The sequence below is a fragment of the Herpailurus yagouaroundi genome, unplaced genomic scaffold (genome assembly GCF_014898765.1).
Source record: "Herpailurus yagouaroundi ecotype Mexico unplaced genomic scaffold, PumYag 192, whole genome shotgun sequence".
NCBI lineage: Eukaryota > Metazoa > Chordata > Mammalia > Carnivora > Felidae > Herpailurus > Herpailurus yagouaroundi.
In genome coordinates this window covers 2,146,651-2,171,048 of record NW_024412423.1, presented here as the reverse complement: position 1 = coordinate 2,171,048, position 24,398 = coordinate 2,146,651, and the positions used below count along the sequence as shown (strand labels likewise).

Sequence of the window (24,398 nt, the reverse complement as noted above, 5' to 3'; positions counted from 1 at the left end):
GACTTCTCACCTTCTGCCAGGGACCTCGTGCCATATTTTCCCCGGGAAAGAAAATGCCCTGGACGGATGTACTTGCACCTGTGCCCAGCCTCCTGTCCGTGCCCCTGAGGTTATGTCAGAGGAGCTGACTGGCCCTACCTTCCCGGGCCCCAGCACCCACCACTGCCTTTCTCTCCCTGTTGCATCATCAGACTGACTTTCTCCAGCAGCTGCTTCCCAGCAGTTCTGGAACGGCTCCAGTTCCTGTGCTCACATGCCCTCCTCTGCTCCGGCCTGGCTCTCCTCCCCCTCATTGCTGGGAAGAGGGGGTCTCCTGTCACTGCCTCTCCTTCCCTGCCTTCTACGCACCTTGCGACCCTCTGATATGGATTCCATCCCTCTCACCACCAAAATGGCTCTCACTGAGTCCCTAGCCACCTGCTAGCAAGGATTTCTCCTCCTCCTTCCACACTGCTAAGCCTGCCCTCCTTCTGGAAGCACTCTCTCCCTTTGGCTTCTAAAAGGTCATGTTCCTCCTGCTTCCTTGGTTGTTCAGCTGGCTCAGTCTCTCCCAGTCTCACACAGAGGCTCTGCTGAGCTCATGGCAAGGCTTTCTTCTCTTCAGTCTTCTCAGCTCATCTGTCCCTTCGCTCCTGTCTTCCCTGGGAATCTCATCCCACTCATGACTACACTAGACAGAAGTGACAGAAGTGTCCCACGTGGGCAACTCTAGCCCCAACTGTGTCTGAGAAGCCCAGACTCCCTTTGCGAGCTGTCTGCTTGTCATTTCCCCTTGAACAATCCTCATGATTCCTCAGGCCAAGGTGCACAGACACGTTCATGATATTCTGCCCACAAAAGCGCCCCTCTTCTGGTTCCTAGTCTCCATGGATGACATTTCCTACTGCCTAGTTAGAGACCCAGACAACGAGGAGTCCCCCTCGACACACTCTCCCTCCCTGATCTACTGGGACATCCACATTCATTCCACAGACATTCACTGACCACTGCTGTTCTGGGCAGTGGGACACAGCAGTGAAAATGACAAAGATCCCTGCCCTAAGGAATTTACCTTCTAGCCAGAGAGGTAGCTGAGATACCATAAGCATAACACACAAGCTCATCACCTACAAAATGGTTAGTGCTAAGGAAAGAGAGAGGCAGTGGGGCAGGGCAATGGGGAGCTGTTAGTGCCGGGGTGCAGACTGGTGTGTTCGATAGGGTGGTTGGGGTAGACATCTTCCTGAGGAGACATTTAAGCAAAGGCTTCCTGTGGATTCCTGGGAAAATGTGTACCTACCAGAGGGAACACCCAATGCAGGAGGGCACCTGGTATGTGTATATGTGTGTGTGTTTTTAATTTTTTTTTTTACTTTTGAGAGACAGAGAGAGAGCGAGCTGGAGAGGGGTAGAGAGAGGGGGACAGAAGATCTGAAGTGGGCTCTGTGCTGACAGCAGAGAGCCCGACATGAAGCTAGAACTCACAAACCGTGAGATCATGACCTGAGCTGAAGTCAGATGCTTAACCAACTGAGCCACCCAGGCACCCCATCACCTGGTGTGTTTAAGGAACAGCAAGGAGGCCAAAGAGGTGACAGCAGAGGGGGAGGTGGCTTCAGGGAGGTGGTGGGTAGGGGTAGATTGGGTAGGGTCTTGTTGGCCATTTCTAGGACTTTCTCTTCTCTCTGATATGGGAGCCCCTTCAGGGCTCAGTGCAGACACAGGACGAGACCTGCCTTGTGATCCTGGTATGAAAAGGATCACACTGTGTGGGGAGGCAAAGGTAGGATCCTGCAGTGATGCCAGGGAGGGGTGATGGTGACTCCCAGCTGGTGGTGGCAGTGGAAGGGGTGGAAGTGTCTGGATTCTGGATCGATTCTGAAGGCAGAGTCAAGATGATTTCTCAAGACTCTGGAGAGAGGACTCAAGCAAGATGTCCCTTGAGTGACCACAGAAGTGGGGAGACTGTGGTCCAGCAGGTTTGGCAGGAAGGATCGGGAGCTCAGCCTTGTACAACCCAACAGAGGTTGGGAAGAAGAGAAGAAGGTTCTAGAAGCTGAGTGGAGAGAGTGCATCGAGGAGGAGGGGCTGTGTGTGTGCCTGTCACTTTGGACAGATGAGTAAAATGAAGACTGAGACCTGCCCGCTGGCTCTAGCCACACAAGGGGCCCGGGGCAGGGGGAGTCATGGGTGTGCACATCTGGCTGGAGATGGTTTGGGGAGAAGGGAGGGGAGGAATGGGGGCAGTGAAGGCTTTCAAGCAATTCAGCGGCAAAGGGGAGCGAAGGCACAGAGCATGTGCTTTGGAGACACGGGGTCCAGAGAGGGCCACTTCTTCAAGATGAGAGACACAGGACAGTATGTCTGCTTTAATGGGAGTCATCGGCAGTGAGGGGAAGATCCAACATGGTGGAGAATGGGGGATTCTGGGAGCGATGAGGGAATGTCTCCCCCTACCCCCCAGGAGGCCCAACGGTTGCATGTTGGCCCATGAGACCAAGCAGGAAGGCCTAGTGCGGTGTGGCTGGGTGTGCGGCCCATGGGGGGAGGTGGAATTTTCCACAGTTGCCTCTGACTGTTCCCACTGCCAGTGGAGTAGGAAACGAGGCCATCAGCCATGAGTGACGCTGGTGGAGGAGGTGTGGGGGCCACACAACCATTAAGCTGTGGTCTGGCATTTAAAGTGCAAACCGGCCAGCGTGGCAGGGGGTGGGGGACAGGGTTGCGTGTGTTTCCCACCAGCCACGGTTGCTGCACAGGTGCCGGAGTGCACATGTGGGGTTCGAGCCAAATGGGGCGAGGTGGTGGGATCTGTGGGTTGGGAGATGGGTGAAATGGAAGGAATGTGGGGTCAGGGAATGAGGGAGTGGGCTGGGGTGAATTGTGTGAACTGGGGCATCATGGACGTTGCATTTACCAGTGATGTTGAGGCGTTGGCCAAGACCATGGGAGGGAGGGGGCGAGGTCGGCCGGAGTCCCAGCTCACCAAAGGAGGCCTGGGTGTGTGAGGGACTTCTATGTTTGCATCAGGGCTCCCTAGGAATTTACCCAGAAGTAGTGATGGAGGGAGGGCTGCAGATACAGGAGCTGAAACCCACTAACAATGAGGGGGGTGTGCAGGGGTCAGAGATGGCCTCACATATGCAGACATATCACTACCCCAGTCTCCACTCTGGGGCCAGGGTGGTGTTTTCAAGACGCAGATCTGATCATGGCACTCCCATCCCCCAGTCCTCATTTTCCCACAGTTCTTAGGACAAAGGCCCCAATCCTACACCACCGCTATGCTACTCTCTGTCCCCTTGAACCCGTGGGAAGAGAGGCATTGTTTAACTAGAGGGGTGCTAGGCAGACTGGTGGTTATTGGGACAAAGTGAAGTTGGATCTGTGCCTCAGCATGAGTCAGGATAAATTCCAGAAGGATCAAAGTCTTACATGTTAAAAAAAAAATCATAAAAATCCTAGAGGAAAACAGACCCACGAATACAGAGAACAAACTGGTGGTTGCCAGAAGTGAGAGGGGGGTGGGAAAAATGGGTGAAGGGGAGTGAGAGATACAGGCTTCCAGTTATGGAATGACTAAGTCACAGGGATGAAAAGTACAGCATAGGGAATATAGTCAATGACACAGTAATATTGTTGTATGGTGACAGAGGGTAGTTATACTTGTCATGAGCACAGCATAACGTATATAGAGAAGTTGAATCACTGGGTTGTGCACCTGAAACTCATGTAACACTGTGTGGCAATGATACCTCAATTAAAAAAAAAAAATCCTGGGGCACCTGGGTGGCGCAGTCGGTTAAGCGTCCGACTTCAGCCAGGTCACGATCTCGCGGTCCGTGAGTTCGAGCCCCGCATCGGGCTCTGGGCTGATGGCTCAGAGCCTGGAGCCTGTTTCACATTCTGTGTCTCCCTCTCTCTCTGCTCCTCCCCCATTCATGCTCTGTCTCTCTCTGTCCCAAAAATAAATAAACGTTGAAAAAAAAAATTAAAAAAAAAATCCTAGGGGCGCCTGGGTGGCTCAGTCAGTTAAGTGTCCAACTTCGGCTCAAGTCATGATCTTGGGGTCTGTAAGTTCAAGCCCCACATTGGGCTCTATGCTGACAGCTCAGAGCCTGGAGCCTTCTTTGGATTCTGTGTCTCCCTCTCTCTCTGCCTCTCCCCTGCTCACGCTCTCTCTCTCAAAAATAAATAAAGATTAAAAAAAATTTTTTTTTAAATCCTAGAGGAAAATTCCTTTCTAACCCTGGAGAGGGGAAGGTTTTTCCAACTACAGTTCATAATCCAGAAGCCATAAAATAAAAGTCTGAGTCAACCATATAAAAACAAAAAATGTCTAACAAGGCACAAAGCACTGGAAGCAAAGACAAAAGCCACGGGGAAAACTATTTCTGACTCATGTCACAAAGGCCGATATACCTTGACACAAAAATGCTCCTACCAATTAACCCTAAAAACATCAACAACTTATTAGAAAAATGGTCAAAGATATGAGGGGACAGTTCACAGAAAACATAAATAGCTTCTAAATATATGAAACAAAAGCAAATTTTCATTCATAATATAAGTAAAGAAGGTTAAAACTATAATCCCAGCAGAGTCTGATTTGGCAGTGCTAATTAGGACTCAAAATGCATGTGCGGGGATGCCTGGGTGGCTCAGTCAGTTGAGCATCTGACTCTTGATTTTGGTTTGGGTTATGATTCTGGGGTCGTGGAATTGAGCCCCGAGTTGGGCTCTGTGCTGAGAATGGAGCCTGTTTAAGACTCTCTCTCTCTCTCCCCCCCCTCCCCCCGCCGCTTGTGCATGCACTCTTTCTCTCTCTAAAATAAATAAATAAATAAATAAATAAATAAATGAAATGTATGTGTCAATTTCTGCAATGATCCTTCTAGGAATGTATTCTGTAGATGCATTAACGTATATGTAAAAGGACAGGTATATAAAAATATTCATAGCAGAACTATTTGTGATGGCCAATAATTAGAAACAGCACAATGAAACTGTGTAAAGAAAGGATGGTACAAGCCATAAAATGCCTAGGAATAAATCTAACCAAAGAGGTGAAAAAATCTATACACTACAAACTATAGAAAGTTTATGAAAGAAATTAAAGAAGGCACAAAAAAATGGAAGAAGATTCCATGCTCCTGGACAGAAAGAACAAATATTGTTAAAATGTCGATACTACCCAAAGCAATCTACATATTCAATGCAATCCCTATCAAAATAACACCAGCATTCTTCACAGTTAGAACAAACAATCCTAACATTTGTATGGAACTAGAAAAGACCCTGGATAGCCAAAGCAATCTTGAAAAAGAAAACCAAAGCAGAAGACATCACAATCCCGGACTTCAAGCTATACTACAAAGCTGTAATCATCAAGACATAATGGTACTGACACAAGAACAGACACTCAGATCAATGGAACAGAATGGAGAACCCAGAAATGGACCCACAAATGTATGGCCAACTAATCTTTGACAAAGCAGGAAAGAATATCCAATGGAATAAAGACAGTCTCTTCAGCAAGTGGTGCTGGGAAAACTGGACAGCGACATGCAGAAGAATGAACCTGGACCACTTTCTTACACCATACACAAAACTAAACTCAAAATGGATAAAAGATCTCAATGTAAGACAGGAAGCCATCAAAATCCTCGAGGAGAAAGCAGGCAAAAACCTCTCTGACCTTGGCCGCAGCAACTTCTTACTCAACACGTCTCCGGAGGCAACGGAAACAAAAGCAAAAATGAACTACTGGAATCTCATCAAAATAAAAAGCTTCTGCAAAGCAAAGGAAACAAACAGCAAAACAAAAAGACAACCAACAGAATGGGAGAAGATATTTGCAAATGACATATCAGATAAAGGGTTAGTATCCAAAATCTATAAAGAACTTATCAAACTCAACACCCAAAAACAACTAATCCAGTGAAGAAATGGGCAAAAGACATGAATAGACACTTCTCCAAAGAAGACATCCAGATGGCTAATAGACACATGAAAAAATGCTCAACATCACTCATCATCAGGGAAATACAAATTAAAAGTTCAATGACATACCACCTCACACCTGTCAGAATGGCTCACATTAACAACTCAGGCAACAACAGATGTTGGCGAAGATGTGGAGGAAGAGGATCTCTTTTGCATTGCTGGTGGGAATGCAAGCCGGTGCAGCCACTCTGGAAAACAGTATGGAGGTTCCTCAAAAAACTAAAAATAGAACTACCCTATGACCCAGCAGTTGCACTACTAGCTATTTATCCAAGGGATACAGGTGTGCTGTTCTAAAGGAACACACGCACCCCAATGTTTACAGCAGCACTATCCACAATAGCCAAAGTATGGAAAGAGCCCAAATGCCCATCAATGGATGAATGGGTAAAGAAAGATGTGAGATAGATATATATATATATATAAAATGGAGTATTACTCAGCAATCAAAAAGAATGAGATCTTGCCATTTGCAACTATGTAGATGGAACTAGAGGGTGTTATGCTAAGTGAAATTAGTCAGAGAAAAACAAATATCATATGACTTCACTCATATGAGGATTTTAAGACACAGAACAGACGAACATAAGGGAAGGGAAACAACAATAATATAAAAACAGGGAGGGGGACAAAACATGAGACTCTTAAATATGGAGAACAAACAGAGGGTTATTAGAGGGGTTGTAGGAGGAGGGATGGGCTAAATGGGTAAGGGACATTAAGGAACATACTCCTGAAATCATTGTTGCACTATATGCTAACTAATTTGGATGTAAATTAAAAAAAAAAAAAGGATGGTACAGGGCAACTTTAAATGGACTATTATGCAGTTGTGAAAAGACTAATGTGATTCTATATGCTGTAATGGGAATGATCTCCAAGGCATATTGTTACATTTTTATTTTTATTAAAAATTTTTGATTTAATTTATTAAAGTTTTTAAACGTTTATTTATTTTTGAGAGACAGAGTATGAGCAGAGGAGGGGCAGAGAGAGGGAGACACAGAATCTGAAGCAGACTTCAGGCTCTGAGCTGTCAGCTCACAGCCCAACGTGGTTCTTGAACTCATGAATCTCGAGATCATAACCTGAGCCGAAGTTGGACGCTTAACTGACTGAGCCACACAGGTGCCCCCTCCTCTTTTTCATTTTTTATTTTTATTTTAGAGAGAAAGAGTGCATATGAGCAGGGGAGAGGGGCAGAGGGACAAAGAATCTTAAGCACGCTCCACACTCAGCATGGAGCCTGACAAGGGGCTCAATCCCGTGACCCTGGGATCATGACCTGAGCTGAAATCAAGAGTTGGATACTCAACCAACTGAGCTACCCAGGTGCCTCATATTGTTACATCTTTAAAAAGGTATGGAACAGTACATTACTATGCAGCCATTGTGCTAAGAAGAAAACCTGGTAGGCTTTTGTTTGTATAAACATGGTACATCTCTGGTGTGGACACAGAAAGTGGAGCCTGCTTGGGATTCTCTCTCCCTCTCTCTCTGCCCCTCCTCTGCTTGTGCTCTCTTTCTCTCCCTCTCAAAATAAATAAACATTACAAAAAAAAAAAAAAAAGACAAAAATCCCCCCCCACAGCTCTCCTGCGTGGCCCGCACCGCATTAATGCCTGTGCCCTTGGCCTCAGGATATTCACGTCCACCACGGCCCCGGCTTTATCAGCCTTCCATGACCATAAGACTGAAGACAGTGGTCACCAGGTTGCCTCCGAGTAGGGGAACCAAATGGCGGGAGAACAGAAATGGTGGGGAGAGACTAACTTTTCAGCATGGAGCTCTTTCACATCACTGGATACTTGTGTGTGGCTTACCAAGTCAGCAATGGCCATAAACTTTAACTGAAAATGGCTGGAGTAAGGTCTGTGTTTAAAAAAAATTTTTTTTTAAATATTTATTTATTTTTGAGAGACATAGCATGAGCAGGGGAGGGGCAGAGAGAGAGGGAAACACAGAATCTGAAGCAGGCTCCAGGCTCTGAGCTGTCAGCACAGAGCCCTATGTGGCGCTTGAACCCATCAACTGTGAGATCATGACCTGAGCCGAAGCTGGACGCTTAACTGACTGAGCCACTCAGGCTCCCCAGGTCTGTGCTTTTTTTTTTTTTTTTTTTTTTTAAAGAAAGCTACTTTATTTATTTATTTTTAAATGTTTATTTACTTTTGAGAGAGAGAGAGAAAGAGAGAGCGCAAGTGCACAAATGGGAGGGGCAGAGACAGAGAGGGAGACATAGAATCCAAAGCAGGCTCCAGGCTCTGAGCTGTTAGCGCAGAGTCCGACGTGGGGCTCGAACTCACGAATGGTGAGATTGTGACCTGAGCCGAAGTCAGGTGCTGAACCGACTGAGCCACCTGGGCGCCCCCAGGTCTGTGTTTTTTTTGTCTGGTCTTCCAGCTTCGGCTGCCGTTTCTCACACTCACCTCTAAGCTCCCTCTAAGATAGCTTAGACTGGGATTATCATTCTGAGAGCCTGGAGGTTCTGAGTATGCACCCCAGGTCTGGCTGGAGGTACAGCCCAGGAGAAGGCACTGTTAGCATAACCATCACTCACTCATGAGTCCTCATGAGTGTTGGGAGCTATGCTGTTTTCCTCAACCGTCTCATTTAATCCCTGCTGCCTCCTCACTGGGCACATGTTACCATGAGAAACAGGCTCAGAAAGGCTGCCGTTGATCTGGGCAGAAGCCAGGCTGTCTGACTCTGAGCCTAACAAAGGGGGCGGAGGGAAACTGCTTTGGCAGACAGAACTCTGATGTTGACTGAGCATTCCCCGGGGTCCCCGGGCGGGTGCGTGGCTCGTCTGAGGTCACCACGGTGGTGAGGGCGCAGCCCAGGTTAGAAGCAGCCTTGTGGGACCCCAAGCTCAGGACACCATCCAGGTCTGTAGAGGGGTGGCCAGAGTGGGGGTGGTGGCATTCCAGAGAAGGAGCTTATCACTGGTGGACAGGTCACATGTAGCCCATCTGTGAGTCTCTGAAACAAACCAGCCGCCACCTCTCTTGGGCCCTACTGGCACCGCATCACAGGCCACCATTGCTTCACATCGGCACTACCCCCACAGCCTCCGAACTGGCCTCTTCTGGGCACTGCAACCTGCCAACGAGTGGGGGCCTCTTAAAAATGCCCAACGCTTCCAGGGTTTCTATTGCACGTGGAGTGACATCAAAACACCCCTGTACAGGGGAGTCTGGGTGGCTCAGTCGGTTAAGCGTCCGACTCTTGATTTTGGCTCAGGTTTGCGAGTTCGAGCCCCACGTCTGGCTCTGTGCGGGCAGTGTGGAGCCTGCCTGGGATTCTCTCTCCCTCTCTCTGTGCCCCTCCCCTGGTCATGCTGTCTCTTTCTCAAAATAAATAAACATTACAAAAAAAAAGACAAAAATTCCCCTGCACAGCTCTCAACACCCGTGCCCTTGGCCTCAGGACATTCACATCCACCACATCCCCAGGTTGTGGCTTCATCAGCCTTGCATGACCATGAAACCAGAAGACATCTCCTCATCCTTTGCCCTCACTGGTATCCATGACGGCTCTCTGGTATTTCCCGTCTAAGCACTTATCATGATCCTTAATTATTAAATCCATTTCTTTGGGTGCCGATTATTGTCTGTGGGCCCCGCCAGCAAGGCAGCTCCCCAAGAGCTGGGACCCCACCTGCCTGCAGGTCGTCACCACTTCCAAGTCCGTGGCACCTGACTTCACAGCACAGGGTTGGGCCGTGCTGGTCGCAGCCCCCGGAGTCGTGGAGTGATGGATAGGGCGGAGGGCTTGGCTCAGGCCATCCAGGGGTCCCTGCTCAGAAAGCGAAGCTGGCTGCAGGGCCTCCAGCCGACCGCGTCACCCCACCCAGCGCCCCGGTCCCACTCTGCGTGCAGCTTGCAAACATGTGTTCCAGGCATCGCCTGGATCTGTTGGCTTGGCCGTCAGGAATGTGGGAGCAATTAAGAGCCAGATGACTTGGGAAATAAATAAAATGGGGCAGGGTAGAGGGTTCACTGATCCTGTGGCCTCTTTAACTGAACTGATGTTTGTAGCCCAATAGGGTTTTCCAAACCTGGAGCTGTTAGTCCCTCTGGGGAATAAACATTTCCCGAGTGTTTCCCGAAGGGTGTATTCCTGGAAAAGGAGAGTGGGAAGAATATTTCCCATAGCCTGGCAGGTGCCCAGCCCACACACTGGAGGGTGGGGGGCGGCCTTGGTGCCTGAGGCTGCTGGGGCCATCGTCCCTGCGGACAGCCCACACCTGCTCCTCTGTGTTGTGCCTGGACTCCTAAGTCCCGCTCAGCTTGCTCCCTTCTCTTTCCAACGGGGCTGGCTCTGAACCAGCCCTCCGCCTCTCCCCACTCAGTCTGCTCCAGGGCAGAGGCTTGGAAGCCTTGGAAGGCTTGGCCACCGTGAAGACAACGGTCTTCAGCCACGCTTCTCTGGAGCTGTCCCCGATGGAGCAGAGTGGGCCGAGGGCTTTTAAACCGAGTTTGTGGGTAGATGAAATGAGGCTTGCAGGTTGACAAATCCGGAGCCGGTAAACGAGTCCAAGATCTGGCACTTAGCTCAGGTCTCCGGCCCGGATTTAATTAGGCCAGTACTATCAGGGAGTACAGAGGCTTTAGAATCCCAGCCCTGAGGAACTCTAGATCTGGAGCACAAGCCTGTTCTCCCTGAGGCAAGGAATGCTCCCCATCTCTGCCTCTCTGGACTGCTACAAAGCCTTGAGTGACACACTGTGCATGTGTAAAGTGCCCGGGACAGCAGTGGCACAGAAGAGGCATCAAAACCCAATGCTGGCTAGAATTACAGTCTTCTTTTTCAATTCTTTTAGTGTTTGCTTATTTGTGAGAGACAGAGAGACAGAGAAGACAGAATGAAAGCTGGGAGGGGCAGAGAGAGAGGGAGACACAGAATCTGAAACAGGCTTCAGGCTCTGAGCTGTCAGCACAGAGCCGGACGCAGGGCTCAAACACATGAACGGTGAGATTGTGACCTGAGCCAAAGTTGGACGCTTAAGCAACTGAGCCACCCAGGCACCCCTCTTTTTTTATTTTAAAGTTTATTTATTCATTTTGAGAGAGAGAGAGAGAGAGAGAGAGAGAGAGAGAGAGAGAATCCCAAGCGGACTCTGCACTGTCAGCGCAGAACCCAATGCAGGGCTCAATCTCACAAACTCTGAGATCATGACCTAGGCCTAAACCAAGAGTTGGGTGCTTAACTGACTGAGCCATCCAGGCACCCCATTAACCGCTATATTTTCTTCTAAGGATTTATACTTTTCCCTCTTACATGTAGGTCTATGACACATTTTGAGTTAATTTTTATATGCTGTGAGGGAGAAATCCAGCTTTATTCTTGTGCATTTAGTTGCCCGAGTACCATTGAATTGTTTCACATTCTTGTAAAACATAGTGATGGTAAATGTAAGGATTTACTTCTGGAATCTCAATTCTACTCTGTTGACCTATGTGTCTTATGTCTACACCACACTACCTTGATACTGCAGCTTTGTGTTAAGTTTTAGAATTGGGAAGTGTGAGGCCTTTACTTTTGTTTTACCTTTTCAGGGTGTTTTGGCTATTCTGGATGCTTTGCATTTCCATATGAATTTGAGGATCAGTTAGTTAATTTCTAAAAAAAAATCAACTGGGATTTTGATAGGGATTGCATTGAAACTGTAGATTAATTTGTGGAGTATTGCCATATTAACATTCTATTATCTTCCAATCCATGAATATGGGATGTCCTACCATTTATTCAGGTCTTTTTAAATTTCTTTCAACAATATTTTATAGTTTTCAGTGTACAAGCTTATGCTTATTTTATTAAATTCATTACTGAGTATTTTATTCTTTGTCATGCTTTTGTAAATGGAACTTGTTTTCTTAGTTTCATTTAAACATTCTTTATTGCTAGTGTATAGAAATACAATTGAGCTTTAAAATATTGATCTTGTATTATGCAATCTTGCTGACCATGTTTATCAGCTTTTATAATTTCTCTGTGGATTCTTTATATAAATAAATAAATAGTGTGAACCAAAAGACACTCAACATCATAATCATTAAGGCAACGCAAATCGAGATCACAATGAGACATCACCTTACATCCATTAGATAGAATGGCTACTATAAAAAAAAATAGTGGCTCAGTCAGTTGGGGGTCCAACTCTTGATTTTGGCTCAGGTCATGATCTCACAGTTTGTGGGATCAAGCCTCGTGTCGGGCTCTCCACTGACAGTGTGGGATTGTCTCTTTCCCTCTCTCTGCCCCTCCCCTGCCTGCACATGCACGTGCTCTCTCTGTCTCTAAAAATAACCAAACTAAAATAAGAAAAGAACAAGTGTTAGTAAGGATGTGGAAGAATTGGAACCTTTGCGTTCTGTTGGTGGGTTTACGTCTGGACTCTTGATTCTGATTCATTAGTCTACATCCTTAAAGGTGTCTATTTTTATACCAGCACCATACTGTTTTGATTTCTATAGTTTTGTAGTATAGTTTGAAATCAGGACATGTGATGCCTCTGGCTTTGTTCTTCTTTCTCAGATTTCTTGGGGTATTTGGGGTTTTAAAAATCCATTTCCATTTAATGTAATTGCTCAGGAGACAGGATTTATGTGTGCTAATTTGTTATTTAATTTCTCTATATGTTATGTCTTTTTTGTCCCTCTATTACTCCATTACTGCTTCTTTTTTAAAAAATAGATATTTTATAAGTGTACCATTTTATTTTTTCAACGTTTTTTTTTTTTTTTTTTTTTTTTTAATTTATTTTTGGGACAGAGAGAGACAGAGCATGAACGGGGGAGGGGCAGAGAGAGAGGGAGACACAGAATCGGAAACAGGCTCCAGGCTCCGAGCCATCAGCCCAGAGCCTGACGCGGGGCTCGAACTCACAGACCGTGAGATCTTGACCTGGCTGAAGTCGGACGCCCAACCGACTGCGCCACCCAGGCGCCCCTATAAGTATACCATTTTAATTCCCTCGTTTCCCTTGCCATATTTTTGGAATAATTTTCTTAGTGGTTTCGCTGGAGTTTATAAAATACCATCTTAATAAATAATCTGGTTTACATGAGTACAATTCACTTTCAACTGTACACAAATACTTTGCTCCAATAAAGCTGTGTTTGTTACCTCCTTCTTTGTACTTTTAGTGTACTTTTACGAAATTACCATTTCATGTGTCATAAGCCTATCAGCAGTTTTATCATTACTGCTTCATGCAACTGGCTTTTAAATCAGAAGAGAGAAAAGAGTTACAAATAAAAATTCATTTATACTGTCTCTCATATTCACCTATGTAACTAACTCACTAAAGCTCTTTATTTCTATATGTGGATTCAATTACTGTCTAATGTCCTTTTGTTTCAGATTGAAGGAATCCCTTTATTGCGTGTAAGTCAGGCTGATAGAAATCAATTCTCTCCATTTTTTGTTTATCTAGGCCTGTCTTTTTTTTTTTTTTAATTTTTTTAATGTTTTTTTTTTTAAAATTTATTTCTGACAGAGAGAGAGAGAGAGAGAGTGAGTGTGCATGAGCGGGGGAGGGGCAGAGAGAGAGGGAGACACAGAATCTGAAGCAGGCTCCCGGCTCCGAGCTGTCAGCACAGAGCCCAACGCAGGGCTCGAACTCACAGACCGCGAAATCATGACCTGAGCTGAAGTTGGACGCTCAACTGACCGAGCCACCCAGGCGCCCCGCGACACGTCTTAATTTCTCTCACTTTTGCAGTATACTTGTGCTATAGATTTCTCTGTTAATAGTTTTTTTCTCCCCACCACTTTGAATATGTCATCTGTATTGACTTTTGAGTCATGTTTTTCATGATTTCTAAGGGGAAATCAGCTATTAACCTTATCCAGGATCCCTTTATTGTGACGAGTCATTCAAGATTCTCTCTTCATTCTTTTCCTTTTGGCTGTGTGGCTATGATATTCTTAAGTGTGGATCTCTTCTGAGTTTATCCTGTGTGGAGTTTGTCAAGCTTCTTGGATGTGTAGATGAATATTTTTGTTTATATTTGGGAAGTTTGGGGCCACTAGTTGCTCTTATATTCCTTCTGCCTCTTTCTCTGTCTTCTCCCCTTTCTCAGGCCTTTGTTATGGGTATATTAGCACGCTTGACAGTTTCCCCCAGATCTCTGAGCCTCTGTTCATTTTTTTTTCATATTTTTTAATCTTCCTTAGACAGGATCATCTCAACAGACTTATCTTCAAGTTTGCTGATGCTTTCTTCTGCCAGCCCAAATCCACTATTGAACCTTTTCAGTGAATTTTTCATTTCAGTGATTGCAATTTACAGCTTCAGAATTTCTACTTGGTTCTTTTTTTAAATACTTTTTATCTATTAATATTCTCCATTTGGTGGTACATAATTCTTCTGCTTTCCTTTAATTCCTTAGAGTTGCTTCCCTTTAGTTCTTCAAACATAATTTATAATAGTCCACATAAAATCTTTGTCTAGTAAGCATCTGGGATTCCTCAGAGACAGTTTTCATTGTCTGCATTTCCCCCTTTTTCATTGCTGTACTTTCTTGTGTCTTTGTGTGTCTCATAATTTTCTGTTAAAAACTGGGCGTTTAAAATAATCTGATGTGGTGACTCTGGAAATTAGATCCCCACCCTCCTTTCCAAGATTTGTCGTTGCTCTTTGTTTGTTGAGGGGCTTTCCTGGACCAATTCTCCAAAGTGTATGCTCTTTGTCATGTGCAGCTACTGAATTCTGTCTTGGTTAGCTTCACGGTCAGCATGGACAGAGGTTCCCTTTAATGCCTTGACCCAACAGGTCCCCCATTCTGTGCCAAGGAGCTCTGTGTGTGTGTTGGAGCACAACTTCAGTGCACTGCCAGGTTACAACTCTCCCTTGGCCTTTACTTCCTGCTTGAGCAGGGCCTCGAGGTCAGCCAGAAGGGAGAGACTGGGGCTCTCTCAGGTCTCTGGTGGACATGTACACAGCCCTGCACATGCAATTGCTTTCTGGATTCCCAAGAATACGCTGGAACCTTTCAAAGCCCCTTTGAGTGGCTCATCCCCTAGATTTTCATTCAAGTTTTTGTGTCAGTTTCTTGCTTGTTCCTACTGGTATTGCTACCTTAGGCAGCTGCAATGTTAAACAATTGCTGCTGAGTGTTTTTGGCAAGCACTCTGGGATACAGCTTTTCCCAGTGAGCTCGGCATAAGGTCAAATAAAGACAGGTCCTATGTATGGGCTTTTCCTGGAAGCTGACAGCTGGTGACAATTCTTTGGGAATAAGCATTTGGGGACCCTCAAATTGTTTGCTTCCTCCATGGCTGCTACTTTTCACAGGTACCATGGTTGTGAGATTGATGGTTTTTAAGGCTACCATGGGGCTGGGAAATGGGCAAGTTAAAATGCTAAAACCTCCCTGTTCTTAGCAAGATATTTGTCCTGAATAAACATTTCTTGGGTTGTTACCAGATTTTAATTTCCAGAACTCCGAAAAGGTCCATTTTTCCCCCTAGTATTCTTGCTGCAGATTTTCAGAAGTCCTTACTCTACCATTCCAGAAGTGCTTCTTTTACTGAATTTTTAGAAAGGGTTTCTTGGGGTCAAGGTAGATTAAAAACCCTAACACTGACATGGCAAGGCAGACCTGTGTGATTGTAACAGAGCCAGTATGTGGCTATCCGTTAAAGTCCCAGTTCTTTTTTTTTTTTTTTTTTTTTTAAGTCCTAGTTGTTAAATCCACAGAAACTTCTGGAACTCTGAGACTTATTTGTCTCTGCAGGTTTAGCACAGGCATCAGCCAAACAGCATTAGATTGGTTTGTCCTTGTCTCTTCCTGCTTCCTAACCCTTTATTCTCCATTTGCCCACGAATCTCTCTTTCTCTTTTCCTCCTCCCTTTCCTCCCTCCTTCCTGTCAACAAGCATTTATTGACATCTCCTGAGTGCCTAGGGGTTCAGCCTTGCTCTGAAGAGCCCATGCTTTGGTGGAGAAGGACAGGTGTGCAGAACAGACCACCACAACCAGGTACAGAAGTGCTGGGACCGGGGGAGGAATCTGGGGATGCGGAAGCCGGGGAAAGTGGATGATGTGGGGGAAAGGAGGGTCTGGACGGAAAAAGGATCCTGCCCAAGGTCCCTAGTTCCCCAGAGTGCAAGAGCAGTGCTGAGAAATGGGGGAGATGAGAAATCCATTCCATTACAACGGAAATGCATAAACACGGCAGGGCCCTGAAGGCATTTTCCAGGCAAAGGCTCCCACAGGCAGGGTCAGCTCTGTCTGCAGGTTTGTGGCCACAGCAGCAGCAGGAAGGCATCTCGGCCAGATTACTGGCCCACCAGACAAAAAGAGCCTTTCTCCCTGGGACGCAGGAAAAGGCCTGGTTTGTACAAGGGAAGGCGCCACAGCCAGGATGTGCATGTGCGTGAAACTATCTGGAAATAAACAGGAGGCCCAGCCCAAGCTAATCCAAGAGCGACATCTGCTCTGTGCCACTCACACCATTCCCTGACAGGCAGGGGATCAGGACCCGTCATGGGAAAAGGCAGGGAAGGGAGGGGGTGTTGCCCCTCCCTTGCCCAGCAGCTGACCTTAGACAAGACACTTCTCCCCTTGGAGCCTCAGTTTCCTTATCTACAAAATGGGGATGATAACATATTTTTATCTTTTGCAGCGTTCTGTGGGGGTCACACGAGATGAAGGACTTGAAAGGACCCGGCACAGAGGCCAAGTAAATCCTGGTCTTTCTTTGACTTTTAGACTGTGTTAAACCCGAGTCATAATTCGAATGGATTTTTGGAGTAATATTACACTTTGTTCTCAAAAAAGTCACTATGTATTAAAGGGCATCAGAAGCCTACAATAAAATGCAACGAAACCTTTTACATGGTAGAAAGGAGGACTGAGTGGTGAACTGTGTTTTTGGAGAGCCGGTGGTGTGTGTGTGTGTGTGTGTGTGTGTTGGGGGAGTGATTACACACAAAACCAGTGAAGAAAAAAAAAATAGTAAAGAAAAGTCGTGGCACTCTAACACAAAGCAGCCTTCAGCTCTGGAAGTCAAAGCAAGCAGAGAACTGTGAAGGGCATTTCCTAGTAATGAACTCTGGGGAGTTTATCTGGAAGTCCTCTCGGTAAGGAATTAGATAAGGCAAGCAGGCAGCAGTAGGAGGGGTGGGAAGCCCACGCCCAGCGCCAGGGAGAAGAGTCTGATTCAAGGAGAGGACTTCCCCATTTCCCCCTGGGGTGCAATCTGCCTGGTGGTGGGTCCCTCTGGCATCACCAGCACACTCTCCTGGTGAAGTTGCTTAGAGGCTGAGCATGTGCTCATTCACTCTGTGCATGCATGTTCGTTCCGGAGCCTGCTGTGTGCCAGGCTCCGGACTGGGTGCTGAAGACTCAGGTGGGGGTTGGGGGGTGGATAGAACCCCCAGCCAGCGGGGTTAGAGAAGGTTTTTTGGAGGAGATGCCTGAACTAGCTTTAAGGGCAAAGAGTAGTGAACTTGGCCCAAGAGCCCAGGTAGAGGGGGGAGATTGACAGGGACTTGGCGTGGGGGATGGGGAAAGGAAGGGAGGTCAGGGATGCTGTCCTGAAGTCTGCACAGGGAACTGGTGGCTGGAGTCTCCCCATGACGATGATGATGACAGGGAGCCAGAGGAGAGCAGGTGGGGGTTGCTGGGTTCATTGGGGCAAAGTCCAACCTCCGGGCTGGAGACGACTTGGGTGGAGGCGTCATCAGCGTCACAAGAGAGCTGGAGCCATAGGGGTGTCAGAAAGGACAGAAGAGCATCTCTGGCAGGCTGGTTTGAGAGGTAAGGGTCCCAGAGAACAGGCAGAGAGGGAGGGTGGGAGATGAGGGAGAAAAGGCAGGCCAGAGCTCACCAAGAGACCTTGGATGATGGAAGGGGAGGTGGGGAGCTGGGTGGGGACAGGGTGTGGGGAAGCTTCTAGAAGCTTCACTGCCATGGGGGTGTGCAGGGTGAGTGCATTTTGGGTGAAATGACGGTGGCAGAAGGGTGTGGCAGGAAGGTGGAGGACGCCCCTCTTGGCACTCTGTCAGGCCTGGGGAGGGTAGGGGACACACACAGGAGGGCTGTCGCATTGCGTGGAGAGACAGGGGTCTGGTGGAACTATCAGTGGTCCCCACAAAGGGAAGAGAGTGTTTCAGAGGCTGATCATGACATTCAGGGAATGGCCAAGGGCGCAGAGGGACTGTCACTGGCGTTGCAGATGCCAAGAAGCCAAGAAAGGAGGTACCTGACACTGTGGCTCCGGGGACAGTGGCCAGTTGGAAGGCAGAGGAAGACCTGGCCCCAGGGCCACGCATCCTGTGTTATGGGGGGGGGGGCGTGCGGGGACTGGCACCTCCAGCCAGGTCCCAGGTCTCGATGAGGGCAGACTTCCAGGCCTGGGTTTGGAAACTAAGCAAACGTGGGGACTCACCAGGGTCGCCTCTTCTTCCAGCCTTGCCGCGCCGTCCAGGGGGTCCTAGACAGGAAAACAAGGACAGACTGGTTGAGAAAGGAAGCCGGTGGGCTTGGGCGCAGCAACCCCCACCTCCCCCCCCCGCCCTGGCGTCCCCGGGCCTGCCCACTGCCCTCACATCCGTGGTTCACTTAGTCTCTCACAAGTCATTCCCTACCTGAAGAGACTGACTACCCAGAGACTCAGGAGGCAGAAGAGTCTGGAGCTAGAAACCTGGTCTAAGAGAAGAATAAAGCCAAAACTGAGAGTCCTCTTGCCAAAGGCCCGACAAGTGCTTTTTAACATTCCCTAACATAAAACATCGGAGACAACACATCCCATAGAGACACTATCATGGCTTCCAAATGCCGAAACTCATCAGGCGCCGTCCTGTCCACTGACTGACTGTTCTTACTTTGACGGCTAGAGCCTTCGGCACCTCCCTTCCCCATGGACCCGGGGGAGCTGCTCATGAATTTCTCCTAATTGATTGCAGGTAATGGCCACACCAATGTGCAATGTCCTCCATCTATAGTTTTTTTTTTTTTTAAGTTTATTTATTTATTCATTTATTTTGAGAGACAGAGCATGAGCTGGGGAGGGGGAGATAAGAGAGGGAGAGAGAGAATCCCAAGCAGGCCCCCAACCTTCAGCGAGGAGCCCAGTGAGGGGCTCGAATTCACAAACCACGAGATCATGACCTGAGCCCGAACCAAGAGTCGGATGCTCAACCGGCTGAGCCACCCAGGCACCCCCTCCATCTACAGGTTTTTAAGCCTTTCTGAATTTGTGACGCGGACCACCCTGGCCTCCGCCTTCTCCCTGCTCTGCCCACGTGGGTCCCCCCCACTCAGCAACCACAACGTTGAAGGAGGGGAATGCTGACCAGCCAGCCCCTCTGCCCCAGGTCAGGGGTCCGTTTTCTCAGGTGCTGGGGGAAAAGGTATGCAGAAGTGAAGTCATGTGTACTAGGCTTCCATTTGAGATGGCATGTGATACCTCTCCTTCCACGGTGCCCACCCACTGCATGGCGGCCTGGTGGGACACGGATAGGGTAGATCCGCAGATCCACAGGCTATGCCTGTATTACAAGGAACTGCCCCTTCCTATAAAAGTCGACCTTGAACTCCCTCCAAAATCCCTCAGCACAACCACAGAGGAGAGACTGAGTCTGGCCACAAATCAGGTCTGAGGCAGGATGGTTTACTAAGAAATTCATGTGTATGAACTTTCCTTCCTTTCTCCTGTTGTCAAGCGTGCAGTCATGGGGCGCCCTGGCCCAGGGATCGGGACTGGGCATAAAAACAGAAGCAGCCCCAGGTCAGCGGCACTTCTAGACTTTTGTTGAGGCATAGTCCTGGATGAAGAGGAGGGAGCATCTTTACGGAAAAGAGAGAGAGAAGAGAGAGACTCCGCTGGATGTGGAAGATGCCCCTCGGTGCTTTGTTGACTCTAAAACCTTTGCAGGCCTGGGGGTGGGTGAGGATGGATTTCTTTCTTTCTTTTTTTTTTTTAATGTTTATTTATTTTTGACAGAGAGAGTGCAAGTGGGGGAGGGGAAGAGAGACTGGGAGACACAGAATCTGAAGCAGGCTCCGGGCTCTGAGCTATCAGTACAGAGCCCGTTGCAGGGCTCGAACCCATGAACCACGAGACAATGACCTGAGCCAAAGTGGGCCGCTTAACCGACTGAGGCACCCAGGTGCCCTGCTTTTTTTTTTTTTTAATGTTTATTTATTTTTGAGAGAGAGAGAGAGAGAGACAGGGCATGAGTGGGGGAAGGGCAGAGAGAGAGGGAGACACAGAATCCGAAGCAGACTCCGGGCTCTGAGCTATCAGTACAGAGCCCGTTGCAGGGCTCAAACCCATGAACCACAAGATCATGACTTGAGCCGAAGTCGGGCACTTAACCGACTGAGCCGCCGAGGCGCCCCCAGGATGGATTTCTTGCCAGTCTCATGGATGGGTGTTTGAAGTCAGCATGGTTAAGCATAACTTATTAAAGATGAGAAATGCGCTATTTCTTGCACTCTTGAGTTTGCCATTCAAACAAATTTTCATTGTGTTCAAAGACACAACATAAAATGTACCATCTTAGCCATTTTTAAGTGTCCAGTACAGAAGTGTTAACAACACACACATAGTGCAATGGAGCTCTAGGACTTTCTCATCTTGCAGGATTCGAAACTCTATCTATGGAACAACTCCCCTTTCCCTATTCTCCAGCCCTGGGCAACCACCATTCTGCGTTGTTTCTAAGAGTTTGCTTGTTCTAGGTGTCTCATAGAATGCAATCATACAGTATTTGTCTTTTTGTGACTGGCTTGTTTTACTTAATGTAATGTCCTCAAAGTTCACCCATGTGGTAGCAGGTGACAATTTCCTTCTTTTTTTTTTTAAGGTGAATATTCCACTGTAAGCATACACCGCTTTTTAAAGTTTTATTTATTAATTTTGAATAAGAGAGAGAGAGAGAGAAAGCACAAGTAGAGGAGGAACAGAGAGAGAAGGAGAGAGAATCTCAAGCAGGCTATCATCACAGAGCCCAAAGTGGGGCTCAAACTCACGAACTGTGAGCCGAAATGAAGAATCGGATGCTTTAAAAAAAAGAAAAAAGAATCGGACACTTAACCGACTGAGCCCCCTGGGCGCCCCCATACACCACATTTTCTTGATCCATTCACCTCATCTGGTGATGGACACTTGGGTTGCTTCTACCTCTTGACCATTGTGAACAGCACTGCAATGAACATGCGTGTGCAACCATCTCTTCAAGATCCGGGTGTCAATGCTTTTGGCTATATACTTGCAAGCAGGGTTGCTGGGTCATACAGTAATTCCATTTTTAATTTTTTGAGGAACCTCCATCCCATCTTCTATGCTGACAATACCATTTTATGTTCCCACCAACAGTGCACAAAGGCTTCAATTTCTCTACGGGCTCGCTGACCCTTGTTATTTTGTTTTGTCTTGTTTTGTTTTGCTTTTTGGTAGTGGCCACTCTAATGAGTATGATGTGATATCTCATTGTGGTTTTAATTTGCATTTCCTTAATAATTAGTGATGTCGAGCATCTCTTCATATACCTGTTGGCTATTTGTATGTGTATGTCTTCTTTGGAGAAATGTCTATTCAAGCAAGCCCTTTACCCATTTTGTTTTAATTTTTTTTAATGTTTGTTTATTTATTTATTTTTTTAAGAAAGAGAGAGACAGAGAGTGAGAGGGGAAGAGAGAGAGACACACACACAGAATCCAAAGCAGGCTCCAGGCTCTGAGCTGCCAGCACAGAGCCCTACACGGGGCTCGAACCCAAGAACTGTGAGATCATGACCTGAGCCGAAGTCAGACACTCAACTGACTGAGCCACCCAGGTGCCCGCCCTTTGTTCATTTTTTAGTTGGATTTTTGTGGTCATTGTTGAGTGGCAGGAGTTCCCATCTTCTGGATATTAACCCCTTATCAGGCACGTGGTATGCAAACATCATCTCCCATTCTGCAAGTTGCCTTTGTGCTGTTGATTTTTCCCTCTGCTGGGCTGGAGTTTTTAAGTTTGATGTAGCTCAGTTTGTCTATCTTTGCTTTTGTTGCCTTTTTAACCTTTTGAGTTAATTTTTATCTATGGTGTGAGGTAAGGGCCCTGCCGCTTCATTCTTTTGCCTGTGGATATTCAGTTTCCCAACACCATTTGTTAAAGAGACTGTCTTTTCCCCACTGTATAGCCTTGGCACCTTTGCTGAAGATATTTTGTCCATATAAAGGATGCACCCCTGAGTTTTGAGAGCAGAAGCTCATGCCAGTTACATGGCCCTTGATTTTCCTTGATACTGGACACAGCCCTTGAGTTTTGTACTGGAGTCGCCCAAGGGCCATGTCGACTAGGTAAGGCACTCTCATAACAGACTGGTGAGGGATTTGCAGTTCACGGAGCACCTCCATGTCCATGACCTCAGATGGGACCTGTGATGCCCATGTTGTCCGGTCACCTGCCAACCTGACATCTCCCCATTGACATCTCAGGCCCACTGAGGCCAAAACATACATCCCGGTCTCCTCCCCAGCTCCTGTATGGGGCTGACTGGGCCTGGGAACCTTGTACAGCTGGCCTGGTGTTAGGCCTTCTCTCCTCTCAGGGCACATCTGTTTTCAGGGAAAGCGAGAGTGTGGGAACAGGAACCCCCACTGGCACACACAGCATCACGCTCCTCTGCTTGTAGGAGGGAAAAGGCCCACGTTCACTCGCAAGGCCCAGCGCCCTGGCTTCTGGCTTCCGGGCTTTCACCAGGTCACAGAGGCTCATGCTTGGCTCTGCCTCAGGCTGAGCTCTTGAGGGACATGGCAAAAAAGGGGCCCATGAGTGGAAGAGTGAGCCAGGCTCTTCCTGGACCTGAGAGCTAAAGCACACCGTGGCTTCCTGCTGGTCACTACTGGGTCCGACTGTAAAAGTCTCATCTTGCATAACTCAAGCCAGATGAAGACATTTGCCTTCGCTGAGGCGGCTGAACTAATGGATTTGTCTGGTGGTTCTCCCAGGTGGCACGGTTAGGCAGAAGGCTCGATGAAGAGGGGTGCTAAGCAGGCGAGTGGCTGCCCAGGCAGAGTGGGACCCCCACCTCCCAGAGGCTATGGACAAGTTCCCAGCGGGCCTGGAGTGGGGCAGGGCCTGGGTATTGCTGGGCACCCAGGGCCTGTGGGGCTGCAGGCCTGGCAGGCTTCACAGGACTCCCAAATGAAAGGGCCTTGGTAGAGAAAGAGAAGGAGCCTGATGCTTTTGAACCCACTCCGAGGCCAGCCCAAACCAGATACTAGTCTTCTGTGTGAGCAACTCACAGAATGACAACTGGTCAACCCTTTGTGCAAACAAAGGAAGGCCCTGGCCCAGTGGTTTGCCCCAGAGCTTTCTCCTCATTGTTTTTCTTCTTTTCTTTCCTTTCCGGAGTGGGGGAAAGCCTCTCCCATGGCTAACACAGATTCAGACATCCAAGTTGCCCTGGGAAGCATCTGGAAGCATGTTTTGAGTGGCCTGCCTACATACAGATTGGGGAAACTGAGGCTTTCCGGGGGAAGACAGGTCTTGCCCAAGGATGATGCTCTTGGAAAAATGGTTTCCAGCTGGAAAATCCATCCATGATGAAGACCAGCTTCTGCTACTTTCCCCACCTCTGTGCGGAACCCATACACTGCTGGGTTGGGATTTGGCAGCTGTGGGGACCCCAGTGTTTAACCGTGAATGCTGCCATGGTGGCACCTCGGAGGTGTCCTTCCAGAGGCTGTGTGCCATAGACACCAGCAAGGCAGTGGCTGCCTAGGAGGGGAAAAGACATGACTCATGAGTGATATGTAAGCTGTTTACCTGGAGGAGTTACTCAACCTCTCTGAGCCCTAGGTTCCCAACCCACGAGGGTGACATTTTAGGGGTGATGGAATTATAGCTGCCTTGCAGAACTGTTAAACAGAAGAGCTGTCAGCAGACACACCAGCTTGGGGGGCACAAATGAGGTGCCTATTTGGGATCCCAGTAAGTAACTGGCTGGAGGGGGCCTTTGGGCCTTCAGAACACGGGGTCCTGATGTAAACGGGCTCTCATGTGTCCACCAGGATGGGCAAAGCTTGAGACACAGTGGCTCTACTTCAGGGACTTCATGGGCAGGGCTTTGTCTGGGGATTTTCCACGTCCCTCATCGCAGTCTAAGGAGCTGGGGATCAGGATGCAGGGGTCAAATGGTTTGGGAATGGGGTTCCTGAAAGAAATCCTGGGTTTTCAGGCCAAGCCCCGGCTCCAGATTGCTGTGGAATGACCTGTGACCACCATCTGCACATGAAGTAACCAGGGAGAACGATGGTTTTCTCGAGCACTGTTCGAAGCCAGACAAAATGGAACAATTTCTAACTCACAAAAATCCGGAGAACTCATGCCACCGACCAGCTCCAAAGAGGGGGCCCAAACCCCAGCAGGCTTCCCTTGGAGGTGTCAAGCCCAAGGATGTAG

At 47.8% G+C, this 24,398-nt stretch overlaps 1 protein-coding gene across 1 annotated transcript in view; it reads right to left on the bottom strand.

Moving 5' to 3' along the window:
- The window catches only part of COL23A1 (collagen type XXIII alpha 1 chain), a gene marked incomplete at its 5' end in the record, with an annotated part of 354,617 nt that overhangs the window by 49,252 nt on the left and 280,967 nt on the right, over positions 1-24,398 (bottom strand). The window contains one exon of the mRNA XM_040444718.1: positions 18,390-18,434. Within this exon, the coding sequence (XP_040300652.1) occupies positions 18,390-18,434 (45 nt within the window). The remainder of the gene's footprint in view (positions 1-18,389; positions 18,435-24,398) is intronic.